General features: G+C 55.1%; 5 protein-coding genes and 1 non-coding gene across 6 annotated transcripts; 3 read left to right on the forward strand and 3 right to left on the reverse strand.

The window, feature by feature from the left end:
* Nucleotides 1–103: 103 nt before the first annotated feature.
* On the reverse strand, nt 104–513 carry IWZ02DRAFT_492225 (uncharacterized protein; the record flags this gene model as incomplete). Its single annotated transcript, XM_066769825.1, has 2 exons — nt 104–237; nt 309–513. The coding sequence occupies 2 exons, from the start codon at nt 511–513 to the stop codon at nt 104–106; spliced, it is 339 nt and encodes a 112-aa protein (XP_066620589.1).
* A 459-nt stretch (nt 514–972) lies between these two features.
* IWZ02DRAFT_492226 (mitochondrial import inner membrane translocase subunit tim22) lies at nt 973–1,746 on the forward strand (the record flags this gene model as incomplete). The annotated part of the gene is made up of 3 exons (XM_066769826.1): nt 973–1,080; nt 1,236–1,331; nt 1,393–1,746. 3 exons carry the CDS (start codon nt 973–975, stop codon nt 1,744–1,746), a joined length of 558 nt encoding a protein of 185 aa, XP_066620590.1.
* Nucleotides 1,747–2,609: 863 nt separating this feature from the next.
* On the reverse strand, nt 2,610–4,199 carry IWZ02DRAFT_434814 (Mu homology domain-containing protein; the record flags this gene model as incomplete). Its single annotated transcript, XM_066766396.1, has 6 exons — nt 2,610–2,690; nt 2,741–3,118; nt 3,159–3,648; nt 3,695–3,924; nt 3,977–4,105; nt 4,161–4,199. The coding sequence occupies 6 exons, from the start codon at nt 4,197–4,199 to the stop codon at nt 2,610–2,612; spliced, it is 1,347 nt and encodes a 448-aa protein (XP_066620591.1).
* Nucleotides 4,200–4,626: 427 nt separating this feature from the next.
* On the reverse strand, nt 4,627–5,166 carry IWZ02DRAFT_492228 (2Fe-2S ferredoxin-type domain-containing protein; the record flags this gene model as incomplete). Its single annotated transcript, XM_066769827.1, has 3 exons — nt 4,627–4,843; nt 4,915–5,025; nt 5,090–5,166. 3 exons carry the CDS (start codon nt 5,164–5,166, stop codon nt 4,627–4,629), a joined length of 405 nt encoding a protein of 134 aa, XP_066620592.1.
* Nucleotides 5,167–5,600: 434 nt separating this feature from the next.
* On the forward strand, nt 5,601–7,306 carry IWZ02DRAFT_381577 (mitochondrial carrier domain-containing protein; the record flags this gene model as incomplete). Its single annotated transcript, XM_066765175.1, has 3 exons — nt 5,601–6,038; nt 6,098–6,573; nt 6,628–7,306. The coding sequence occupies 3 exons, from the start codon at nt 5,601–5,603 to the stop codon at nt 7,304–7,306; spliced, it is 1,593 nt and encodes a 530-aa protein (XP_066620593.1).
* A 4,088-nt stretch (nt 7,307–11,394) lies between these two features.
* Nucleotides 11,395–11,531, forward strand: IWZ02DRAFT_t88. The gene has a single exon. It is a non-coding gene; the product is annotated as a tRNA-Glu (tRNA).
* The last annotated feature ends 478 nt before the right edge of the window (nt 11,532–12,009 follow it).

Below are 12,009 nucleotides of genomic sequence, written 5' to 3' on the forward strand. Positions count from 1 at the left end.
CCAAGAAAGTCAGCCAGCTGAAGTGCGTAGAGACCAATGCATTTATTCTATGCGAGCGGTGGGCTATTAACAACTCACCCATTGCAAAGCCTGAAATTGATTTTTAAGACTTAATATTTGTACTTGCAATAAACCCGTAGATGATACCGGTAAGCTGGACAAAAAGGCTGGCCGAAGCTTGCATGGAGCCGGCGGGCTTCGTCGAGGTGCCTGTGTCCGGCGCAACGCTGTCGGGGACTTTGCAACCTCAAGGAATCTCGTACAAGGGGGACGCTTCTTTGCGACCGGGAATCAGCAGCCGACGGCACAAGGGTCGTGGCCAGGCACCGCCAGGCGCAGCAGTGGATCCGGTGACTTGAAGACGGTCACGACGACCTCATCGTCTAAGCCGTAGCAGAGCCAAAACAGGCGCGACAGGTTGACCAGCGGCATGACCAGCATGTCGAAGAAGACGGCGCGCACAACGGTAAGGGCGATGCTCATGATGGTGGCCCAGGGGAGGGCGGGAGCCATCGTTGTTACGATCATGTCGTTCTTGGTTGCCTTGAGCGCAATCTCAGGTGGACTTGGGACGGAGACGGCGGGCTGACTGCGAGGATGGGTTGATGACGGGCTATCCGGGCGAGGAAGAGTGCGATTGAAAGAGGAGTGCGAGCACAAAGAAACAGAAAGTCGTGGGCTGAGTCCAGTTGTTTGTTGAGTTGAATGAATGCCGCACGCACTATGTAACGCCCGTCACCCGTCGGTCCGCTCCCCGCGCATTCCCGGTTCCGCTCCGCCACGGCTGCCTGAGCGTTCCCCATCCCGCCCCGCTCCGCCAGTTTGAATGATCCGTGCACCGAAACTTCATCACCGACCAGCGGATAACCGCGCCGCAACTGTCAACTCTCGCGCTCGAATCCTCCACATTATTGAGCTCTTTCCCCTGCTCCAATCTCCCGAAACTTACCCTTCTCCCTCGAACCTCGGACAATGAGCGGTCTCGGTGGCGCGCTGCCGGGCGGTCGGCCTGGCATGGGCTTTGGTGGTGGGCAAGACACTCAAGGCATGAGCGAGCAAGAAGTTGCAGCTATGAAGGCGGTACGTTCTGCGACAACCTCACGCCACAATTAGACGGCACATACAAAGCAAGCAAGAGCTTGGACTGGAAGAACACTTCCACCGGCATTTGCCATTTCAATCATTCGAGGATCGAGCTGCAAGAACGAGACAAGCTAACGCGAAGACGCGCACAGATGCAAGCCGGCATGGAGTCCTGCTGGGTCAAGACCATCATGTCCGGCGTCGCGGGCGCCGGCATGGGCGCGCTCTTCGGCCTCTTCATGTCATCCGTACGTGTCCCCGTCATCCCCTCCACGCTCTCCCTCCACACGCACCTAACACACGCACCAGATGCGCTACGACACGCCGCTCTCGGCGCAAGGCGCCGAAATCACCAAGCTGCCCCTCGCACAGCAGCTGCGACAAGGGTTCCGCGAAATGGGGCGGGCGTCGCTGTCGTCGGGCAAGAACTTCGGCATCATCGGCGCCGTCTTTGCCGGCACCGAGTGCGCCATCGAGGGCCTGCGCGCCAAGAACGACCTCTACAACGGCGTCGCCGCCGGCTGCATCACGGGCGGCGCGCTGGCCATGAAGGCCGGTCCGCAGGCGACGCTGGTTGGCTGTGCGGGCTTCGCCGCCTTCTCGGCCGCTATTGATTCGTATATGAAGATGCCCGAGGATGAGGTAAAGAAGCCCGTCATCTGATTGGCATTGCTGTTGACCATTTGTTTGGGCGTGGGTTTTGGGTGCTGGCGAAAATGGTAGACGGCGGGATTGGCGGACGGCTGTACTCGTACTTTTCTCCGCTCTGGGCTGGATTGATCGCATGGAAGCAAGGCATGGCATGGCACGGCGTTTTTGGGCAAAAGATACCAAGACATGGAGCATCGTCTCGTGTCATTTGAAAATGTAGATATTGCAATCTCCTAGATCTCTGGACTAGACCCTCTCCTGTCTCTTCCAAGTTATCAAATGTTCAAGTCTCCCTCAAGGGCAGAGTCCGAGGGAGTGATGACGTCCTTTCACACTTTTGTAAGGGATGGAGGTTTGTCAGTGATTTTGGGATTTTTGGTAGTGGTGGCAGTGGTTGGAGAAGTGAATAGGTGGTTGCGTGGGCTTTGCTACACTAGCCAACCCCAAGACCACTTTTAAAGTTGGACTGAATTTGAAATGGACGAGGTGCTTTCTTGTAAGTTGTCAGTGGAAGGCCTTGCCTGATTGAATGATTTGTACGCAGTGAGACTCGTATGAATAAGACGGGAAAGGGTTTCGTTCTGGAGGAGGCACGAAAGGAAGCATTCAATGGTCACCCACCGATATATCACAAGGCGCTTGACATCAAGCCCCTACTCTTCACGCTGTTAGAATGAATTGATGGTTCGTGGTATTATCGTATCAACGCCTTGTAAATACAGCCGGCCAACGCAGCCAGCTCCAAAGCTCTAGCTCCGCAGCAATGCATGCATGCAGCGCATTCATTGATTTTGAAGAAGAAACCCCTCCCAAACGACATCAGTCAAGAGCGTCAGTCGTTTGTGCCTTTAACGCCAGTCCTCTGTCGCGCACTTCTACTGCACATCTGGCAGCCGCACTGCAATGTCGCCCGACTGCGTAATGTAGCGCACCCAAGGAAGCGACGGGTATTGGAGCTAGTCCGGGTCAGCCATGACTTTGGGTCGAGAACGAAAGAGGAACAAACCTTGGGCTCGATAATCTTCAGGTACCGCACCTGAATTCCACTCGTAGTGAAATACGGAATCTCGAACTTGACGTTGATCGGCCTCTTGCTCTTTCCAGCGCCAACGCCGCCCATGCTTCCACCGAACCCACCCATCATTCCACCTCCCTTTTCGTCGTCGCCGCGCACCGATGGCAGACCCAGTTCCGCCCGCATGAGGAACTCTTTACCACCACCGAACTGTTTAATCTTCCACACAATCGACGAAGACTCGGGCGCGTAGTGAACCGTGCCAATGTTGGTCCGGAATCGTGGGGAATCGGCGTCGTCTGGGACTGGGATGATGATTTGCACGTTGTTGGCTGTGCTACGGCGCTTGAATTGTGCTTTGGCCTGCTTCTGTTAGTTAATAATCATGACCTCATATTCCGGCACGAACCTTGAGCATATATTCTATCCTGCTGCCCGAGTGGCTCTCGACCACGCACTCGACCCAGATCAGTGGCTTGACTTGTGTGTTGAGACGGTAGCTCATCAACTCGAATTCTCCGTCCGGCGGGATGAAGCTGATGGTGCGGTCGTTTTCGAATCTACTCAGTCTCACGCACTGGTGGAATTTGACATCCTCCATCTCGACCGCCTTGCCTCTTGTAGCTCTTCCAGTCGTCTCAAACATGACCTTGTCGTTCAAGCCAAGCCGCAATTCCGGCATGCCCGAAAGGTAGCACTTCATCTTGATAGCACCAAGAATTTCTGAGCGCAAGACGTTGCCGTTGGAAGACACGAGCAGGTTGAGCGATTCGACAACGTCGAGGAAGACTTCGTTTTTCCGGTAACGGATTCCTTCGCTGCGCCAGGATACTGCGTTGGTGACGGCAATAGGAGGACGCGCCTGGACTTCGAGCTTGTGCGATTCCTGCGTAATGTACCTGGAATGTGTCAGCGCAAGTCTGCGACGACCTGCAAAAGACGCACTCTTGTAATATCTTGCTCTCCGTCGTCTGAGGGTATCCAAAGTCCATCATCTCGTCAAGCAGCTCGTAAATGACAACAAAGTTGTCTCTTATGCTCTCCTCTTCCAGCTCTTTGAAATACTCGGTGAAGACTTCAACGATCTTGTGGAGGAATAGCAGGATCTCAGCGGCATTGGAATTGCGCTTCGTCAGGGCGAGTAAGTACAGGTTGCTATGTCTGATGTAGAGGTACTGGAGCGGCCGTCAGAGACCGAATTCTTTGTAGGAGTTGGCCAACACTGACGTTGATGCCTTCGGATGAGAAGCACGGAGGGACTGCGGAACTCTCTTCTTCGGCCTCGCTGAGCAAGACTGGAAATTTCTCGACGGCGGACATGGGAATGTCTCCTCTGTAGTTGCGGGCAAGAAGGGTCTGCGCGAGACGTGAGCGCTGCAACTCCTGAGATGACGGTCAAGTGATGGCTGACCTTGCCCTTGAGATCCAGAAAGAAGACGGCCGACGCCATGGCGGCAGCAAGTGAATCGATAGAGGTGGCGACGGCGGAGTTGAGAGGGCAAGTGGTTTCAGCAGCGGGGCATGTCGCGGTGTTGTTGGAGCTTGAAGGGCGCTGGAGGGCCAGCTCTCAAGGCCAAATGTACGAAGGGCCGTCGACCCGCAGTAGCGCCTTCACCGCCTTCGGCCATTTGGCTCCGACTCCGCATTCCGCTGTCCAGTCCGCTCCGCCAAATGATTTATTTGTTTGTACATGGAGAGTAGCTTGCCAGACGCCTACATGCTAATATAGTACAATCATCCATGACGTGGAATCAACCAAACGCCTGCGCAATTCCAAAGCTTTTCCTTTCCGCCGTGTTTGGACCATAGAGACAAATCCGCAACCATGCATGTCCAAGCATACCACCCAGCTGTCCCCTCATTGATACATTATTTATTCAAATCTTGTCCGCAAAGTCGCTGGCCTGCAGGTTCCGCGTCATACTGGGCAAGCGCACGACGAGTCCGTCCAATTCCTTGCTCATCTTGACCTGGCAGCCGAGCCGACTCGTCTCGGTCAGCCCAAATGCCAGGTCCAGCATGTCGTTTTCGTCATCGTCGGGCTCGGGGATCTGGTCGTACATGTCCGAGTCGTCGACAATCACATGGCAAGTACTACAGGCGCAAGAGCCGCCGCATGCGCCTGGTCAAGTTAGCTAATCGTCTGTGAGTCAACTTTGAGAGACTTCCCCTCCATCTCAAGGTCATTGGCCTGCGCGATGTCGAGCAGATTGTCTCCATCTGCCACCTCAAATGTGTGCTCATCGCCATCCTTGTCTATAAAAGTGACCTTGCGCCTGCGCAAAAAAGGTTTTTGATTAGCCCGCATAAGGCAAAGATGGTGGACAGGTGGGGTCTCACTCTTCGCCCGGCTTTGGGGTGTGAAGATGGCCGTGCTGTGCCGCCGGCGTCGTAGAAAAGCTCCGTCGTGACCGCATAGCAGAATCCCTGCTTTTGCATCTCCATGCGCTCTGGCTTGCGAGGCGGACAGGTGCGGAAGAAACGGAGGGAGCGGCGGCGCGGTGGATGAGTCTTTGGTATGGCGCTTGCAGGCGCGCAGGCGATGGACGGGCTCGCAGCAGGGACGCGCAGAGGGACCGGACGGCGCAGTGGACAGGAGGCATGGTGGAGGGCGAGAGGAGCTCGAGAGCGAGGTTGCAGCTTTGCGGAAGAGACGAGAGGAGTTGGTGGTCGAGTGGAGTGGCAGAGGAATTGGCCGCCGATCACCGCCGCCAAATAATCGACTTGGGAGCTCCGCCATTCGCTGGGTCAACCCAGCCTGATGTGCTTTCTGCATCACAACATGACGACGACGCCGGCCCCCGACCACCACCCCATAGACAACTCCTATACCGACCCCTTCGCGCCCCTCATGGCAACGTCGCGCGACCAGCCCAATCCCCTGCGCCCCTACTACGTCCCGCCCTCCATCGGCCTGCCTCCAGATCCTTCACCCAACAATGTCACCGCCCATGGCTACGCCACGTCCTCTGGGCCCAAGTCGAACCCGTCCGCCTCACCTCCAAAGCCCAGCTTTGGTTCGCAAGCACGAGACATCCTCAGCGATCTGGACTATGGCGTCGACCTGAGCTTGGGCGACGGCAGTCCGACCCTGGCCGAAATGACAAAGAAGCTGCTTGACCAGGCCGTGTGGAACTACACGTCTGTACTTTTTGCGCAGCCCTTTGAGGTTGCAAAGACGGTGCTACAGATAAACCTGGCAGGCGGTTCGGAAGAATCAAAAGCTCATTTGCACCCTCACGACCACAGGAGGCGCGCCGAGGAGCTCCGCCTGGGAAAATACAGCGAGGTGCGTCTACATGCGATCTTTTTCCCCATTGGGTTCTGCCAACTGATTTCCGACTCCAGTACTCGTCCGACTCGGACTCGGCCGACGACTCGCCTTCTTACTTTTCGTCTACTGCTCCGCGTTCCACCGTGTCTGCTTCTTCACGAGACTCGCGTTCTCCCCGCCGCCGCCGTGCTCCCCCTGCTCGACCCCTCCAAGCCCCGCATCCATACAAAATCGACCTGAAGCGCTCCGACTCGTTGATAGAGGTCATTTCCCAGCTATGGACGAGAGAGAGAGCATGGGGCATCTGGAAGGGGACCAATTCGACCTTTGTCTACAATTTTCTCCTCAAGACCATTGAAAGCTGGTTGCGAAGTCTCTTGTCTGCTCTCTTGAATGTGCCCGACCCAGGCCTATTGGGAGGATACGGTGTCGGGGGAGGTGGATTGGATATCATGGGCAGTCCAAATCCCCTTACCAGTCTTGCTGTCGCCGTGGCTGCAGCAGGAATATCGGGGCTCATGCTGGCCCCTCTTGACATGGTCCGCACGCGGTGAGTCGAACCAGCGTCAACAACACCAGAGCCATGCGCTAACATCTTTTCCAGATTAATCGCAACGCCCGCCAACTATGCCCCACGAGCTATCCTTCCAAACCTCCGGAATCTCCCCTCTCTGACTGTTCCCCCTGCACTCTTCCCAATTACGCTTCTCCACTCAACGCTACCAACCCTCCTCTCCGCCTCGACACCACTAGTCCTGCGCTCATCTGCAAGAATCGACCCCGTCCTCACACCCGCAACCTACTCGCTGTGCACCTTCCTCTCCTCCGCCACCGAGCTCTTCGTCAAGCTGCCACTCGAAACGGTGCTGCGCCGCGGCCAGCTCGCGACCCTCTCCGCCCACGCCCGCGCTCAGCGTCTCCCCCGACATCCCGACGAGCTTCCTCGATCCCGCAGCCCGGCTAAGAGCCGCAGCCCCGCCAAACGCAGAGATGCCGATCCGGACGATGAGCCGCTCCCTACCGTCGTCAATGTCGGCCCCTACCGCGGCATCCTCGGCACCATGTGGTCGATTGCGCGCGAGGAGGGCGGCACCGCCGTGCCTGCGCGGACACCGGCTGTAGAACGCGTTGCCGCAGGTCGACCGACTGCCGCGGCGCAGCAGCAGCGCGCGCAAAAAGGCCAAGGCGTACAAGGGCTGGTGAGGGGATGGCGCGTGGGATTCTGGGGGCTCGTGGGCGTGTGGGGAGCAGCGATGCTGGGAGGAGGCGGGGGCGAGTTTTGATCGATTAGACTTGCATGCATGCAACAAGATGTAAAGAAACCGGACGAGCAAGCGAACAAGCAAGCGTCATATTTATTTGTTACGAGCTGGACTGGGCTGCACTGCACTGGATGAATTGAAATAGGTGGATGGGTGGGTGGGTTGGTCGGACTCTTTTCTCTCTGTTTCTGTGTTGTTTTGTTGTAAAGATACGGCAACGACTCCTCAAGCGAAGCCAAGGCACACGGCGGGAAAAAAGAGACGCACACTTTTTGCTGGGGCTTGCAATTTGTTCTGCTTGGGTTGATACCACTCCTCTCCTCTCCTACCCTTTCTCATCTATCTCCTTCTTTATCTCTCCTCATATTTCTCGGCCTCCACGTCACTGCTTGCATCTGTCTGTCTGTCTTTCTGTCTGTCGGTACGGTTCAGCTCGACGCGGTGCGGCGCGGCGCGGTACAGCTTGTGGGCAGTATCGAAGGCTCTCGACAAAAGGGCTCGCCGGCCCGCCTGTCTTTCTATCCGCGGAGTCTGTGGATGGTCCGACAATGCGAGGTCATGAGGTGCGTAGGCACCAAGCTAGTTTGCGAGGCAGCACAATAAGAGGACGGGCAGGCAGGCGTCTTTGGATAGTTGTTCGATCAGTCGATCGGTGGGTTGCTTGTGGTGTCGCGGGATGTGGCGTCTCTGTGCAGATAGAAATGTATGCTTCGCTGCCGGTTTGTCTGATCCCTCCATGGACTGCTTGGTGTCTTGTTGCTTACTTCGCCGACTGCGCATCTATGTCGAATTGGCCGCGTGGTTTGGTATAGTTCTTCCTCTCGTACACTTACGACCAGTCCCCTTCCCGCTACTGCTCCTATAATTTTTCCTGGTAGAGTAGGCAAGACAGTTGTCAAATCTGTCTCAATTTCCACCAGAGGAGCTCGTTCGCAAAGTAAAATGCCGTACCCTGATTCCACCGACCCCGACTCTCCTCATTTTATTATAAAGTATCAGTGCAATCGCGATGTCGTTGTGTCGTACATTGCACAGTTCCATTTTTCGGCACGAGAACTGTCGAGCAGCGACAGAGTTGACAGTCTCCGTGTCTTTTGGCGGCGAATCTGTCCCGTGGCTGGAGTGAGGGGTCAGTGAGAAACGTTGTTTGGGTGTAATGAGGACGAAGTGTGTGCATCGAGACATTCTCATGGTGGTTTTCTCTTTCTGCCTTCTGGAGAAGAAATGAGAGAGGTGAGTTCAGGATGATTTTGAATGAGCAGTTCATGATTGCTTCGATTGTGACTTGTAACTTGCAAAATGTTGCCTCATTATCTCATTGTTGTGTAAAATGACACCGTTAAGAGAAAGTGGAATATCCTGCTAACTGCGAGGCTTGACTCTGCTGCGCAAATCCGAGCATCAGGTATTCTCTCCTTCTCTTTTCTGCGCGTTCTAATTTCATCTTTTTCCATTACTTTGGGTTTCTTCCTTTTGGATTCCTGTACGCTCCGTCTCTTTCACTGGCAATTTCAATGCCTAGGTATGTCAAAGGTCTACATCTTCGAAGGGAGAAAGATGGCGCCTCAGCAGCGCTATAATTGCGCAATATTTGTGCATTCCGCATTACATTCTTCCTTCTCGCAACATCTCTTCCTTTTATCTCACCGAGACCCATCATCTTCTCTTCGCCCAGCTCCACCCCCCATCTCCGCCACGCCCACAGCCAAGGCCATCTCTCGTTCAGTTACAAACCACAACCACCAACACCCACTGCGCCCACGCGCCAGGCCAACACGCTTAGTAATTTTGACATGACAGCAGACCCGCGCATGCGCGTCTCGCAAACGCAAACGAAAGTCAAGACGACGGGCCTTCCCACCGCCCGCGCTTGGGGTCTCTCAGCTCGCACGCGGCAATCCGCTCCAGTCGCGTCGCCGTCTCTCCTTTCACATGCGCGCGCCCGCCGCGGCGGAAGCTCAGACGCAACGTTCGTAGTTTTGCCAATCATGCCCCGCCGTCGCCGCCGCCGCGACGCGCCTCCGCTGTAGTTTCTGCACCATGCGTGCTGTACTTACTGAGAGAACGCAGGCAGGGGGCTGCCAGCTGGACAAAACTTGCCTACTTGGTGGACTTATGGATGATTGCTCGGAGTTTATTTGCTGCGCTTGGCCGCCTGCGTGCGTGCTCGGCTACGAGAATGGCATGGCATGGCGCGCTGCAGCGTGGTGTCATCTTGCGGGCATTGAAGTTGGCAATGCAACGCCCCGTCGGTGGAAGGGTCGTGCTAGCAGCGGTGCGCACTCGTTTACCTGCCGCTGGCAGGGAGGCGCCGTTGTTTGCAAAGAAACAATACCAATGAGGAGTTTTGTGATATTGGGAAGGCAGTGATACTTTGGGGCGGTCGAGGCGCGACTTTCTGACGCACAACGAGCTGGCCGCTTCGAAGCCTATTGCATCTTTTCGACCCTGACGGCGTTAAAGACACAGAAGAGTTCATATTAAGGGTTATTTCAAAGCAAACCTCGCCGCCCCGCCCTCTGTCGCATCTCTCGATAATCGCTGTGGTGTAGTCCAGCATCGCCATTACTAACGCCAACCCAACCCACGCGACATCGACGCCTTCGGGCCACTGCATCCGTTTAACAGCAAAATCGATGCCGCGCTTTAAGCTTACCACTGCTGATCACCCGGAAGTCAAAATGCGGCAAGTGCAGAGGGTGAAAAGTGCCGTTGGATGTGCCGGTGGTGGCGCGAAGTAGCAAACTGTATACTTCGCTTGCTGCGGCAAGGTTTCGGGTCGGGACTGTCAAGTGTACCTTGATTTTTAGAGCTTGCAGTTGGCATTGGGAGCGGTGGCATCGTGCTAGCTTTACAATGTGAGGAAATGGATGGGCAGCGGGTGTCCGGACTGAGCAGCACCTGGTCTTCGCGTGGTGGGAACTGCGCCTTGTTGTCTTCTCGGGAGGTTGGTGGGGAAAATGCTTAGCGGAGGGTCTTGAGAAACATTCCTTGCGCATGGATCATGGTTTGGAGGACGTCGCGGCGCAAAGAAGTGGCATGATTTCACACATCCTGTGGATTGAGGGAATTGAAGCCGCGATGTGTACAAGAAAGACCGAGTCCTCTGAGGCATTGACGATCAGGAGAATTAGACCACTTGCTTAAGGGGACTGCATTTGTTGGCTTCTTGCGCCAAATGTGTCTTTGCATTAGTGCTGCTTGGACGTACGTATTTCCTGTGAATGGTCCGACTGAGGGCGAATCAGGATAGCAGTAAAGACATTCCGCACCAGAAGCGAGTTTCAGAAGCAATATGTACTGTCCTGGGCCACCGCCACATCGTAACTGTCCGATGATTGACTTTGCAGTCCCTAATCGATGCTTCTATGTGATCGAGTCGACCAAGACAATTCTGAGACGCAAACCTTTATTCTGCGATTACTGATTTACACGTAACAATGTACCAGTCATTGCGGCGGCGCGTGGAGCTACCGACTCGAGGGGTAGCTTCAAAGTATGGCTGCGAGCATCTAAAAAGTGTTGCGAAAGTAAAGAGAAACGTGGCCAGGGGGCGTTAACATTGGTACAAACTCTGTTCTGAGCGTCGTGGTTGGTTCCTGACTTGCTAAGAGCGGAAGCGGGGGTGAGCTTGACAATGCAATGGACGGATCCAGGGGTAAGCTATCCAGGGGTTACGAGAAATCGCATGACAAAATGTCAGCCCACGCATTGGAAATGTTGTGAATGACGGTCGATGGAAAGACGGATGTGGTTGTGAGGCCTTGTCAGCTGAAATATCCCCTCGTAATCTTACACTTTTCCAGCTTCTCGACATCTTGACGCTCATTCGACGTCCAAGAGGTCGCCTGAGGTGTCGTCCAACAGCGCCAATGTTTCAGTTGGACTGTATACAGATCATCACGCGCACGACTTCTGTTCCTTTGTGTAGCCCAATTTGCATCAGCGTGCTCGGAAAAGCAGTAGAAGACCTGTGCCTTTTCTCAAATTTGGGTAATATGCTCGTCACGTGAGCGCGCGATGGCGAGGTCTGCTGAGATGGCAGTTGGCCCGAGACATGATTTTATTGGCAGAATCAAAGCATAGAGTCAGATTCGCCTCCAATAACATCCGTTGTGGTCTAGTGGCTAGGATTTGCCGCTCTCACAAAGAGAGTCTCTCTCACTTCAAGCTGATGGTCTCAAAACCGATTCCACGGCTGAAAGCGAGTGCCGGCAAGGCCCGGGTTCAATTCCCGGCGACGGAAACCCTACTCTTGCTCATTTGCAGAGTCGTGGTGATGCGACGATGCTGTTGTGGTGTTGCAACAAATTTCTTTTGTGCGTGGACCGGAAGGACGGTCAGAGAGCGAGCACGGCGCCACCACGGAACGGACCGTGCAATCAGCAACAGCCGCAGCTGGCCGCCAAAAGGACAGACCAATGGGACGGCGCGAACCCAGAGCTGGCCGTCTACAAGAGCTGGAATGTACCTCGGATACAAAAGTAGGTGTCGGATGGGCAGATGTGGTTTGAATCTTGCGTAGACAGCCAACTTTTTAAGTCTGCAGTGGTGGCCGAGTGGCGTGTGCTCGCGCGGCTAAAGTGCGCAGCTGATGCGGCACTTGATTCCCGGCATGCCGTTTATATAGACCTCGGGAGCTCCTCTGAGATGCGTGATTTTGGTTTTCTCCCGCCATATTGCTGATTTAACGACTCTACGCAAGATGTTAACTTATTTCGACT

The sequence above is a fragment of the Phyllosticta citriasiana genome, assembly GCF_038021145.1.
Source record: "Phyllosticta citriasiana strain CBS 120426 chromosome Unknown IWZ02scaffold_10, whole genome shotgun sequence".
Taxonomy (NCBI): domain Eukaryota; kingdom Fungi; phylum Ascomycota; class Dothideomycetes; order Botryosphaeriales; family Phyllostictaceae; genus Phyllosticta; species Phyllosticta citriasiana.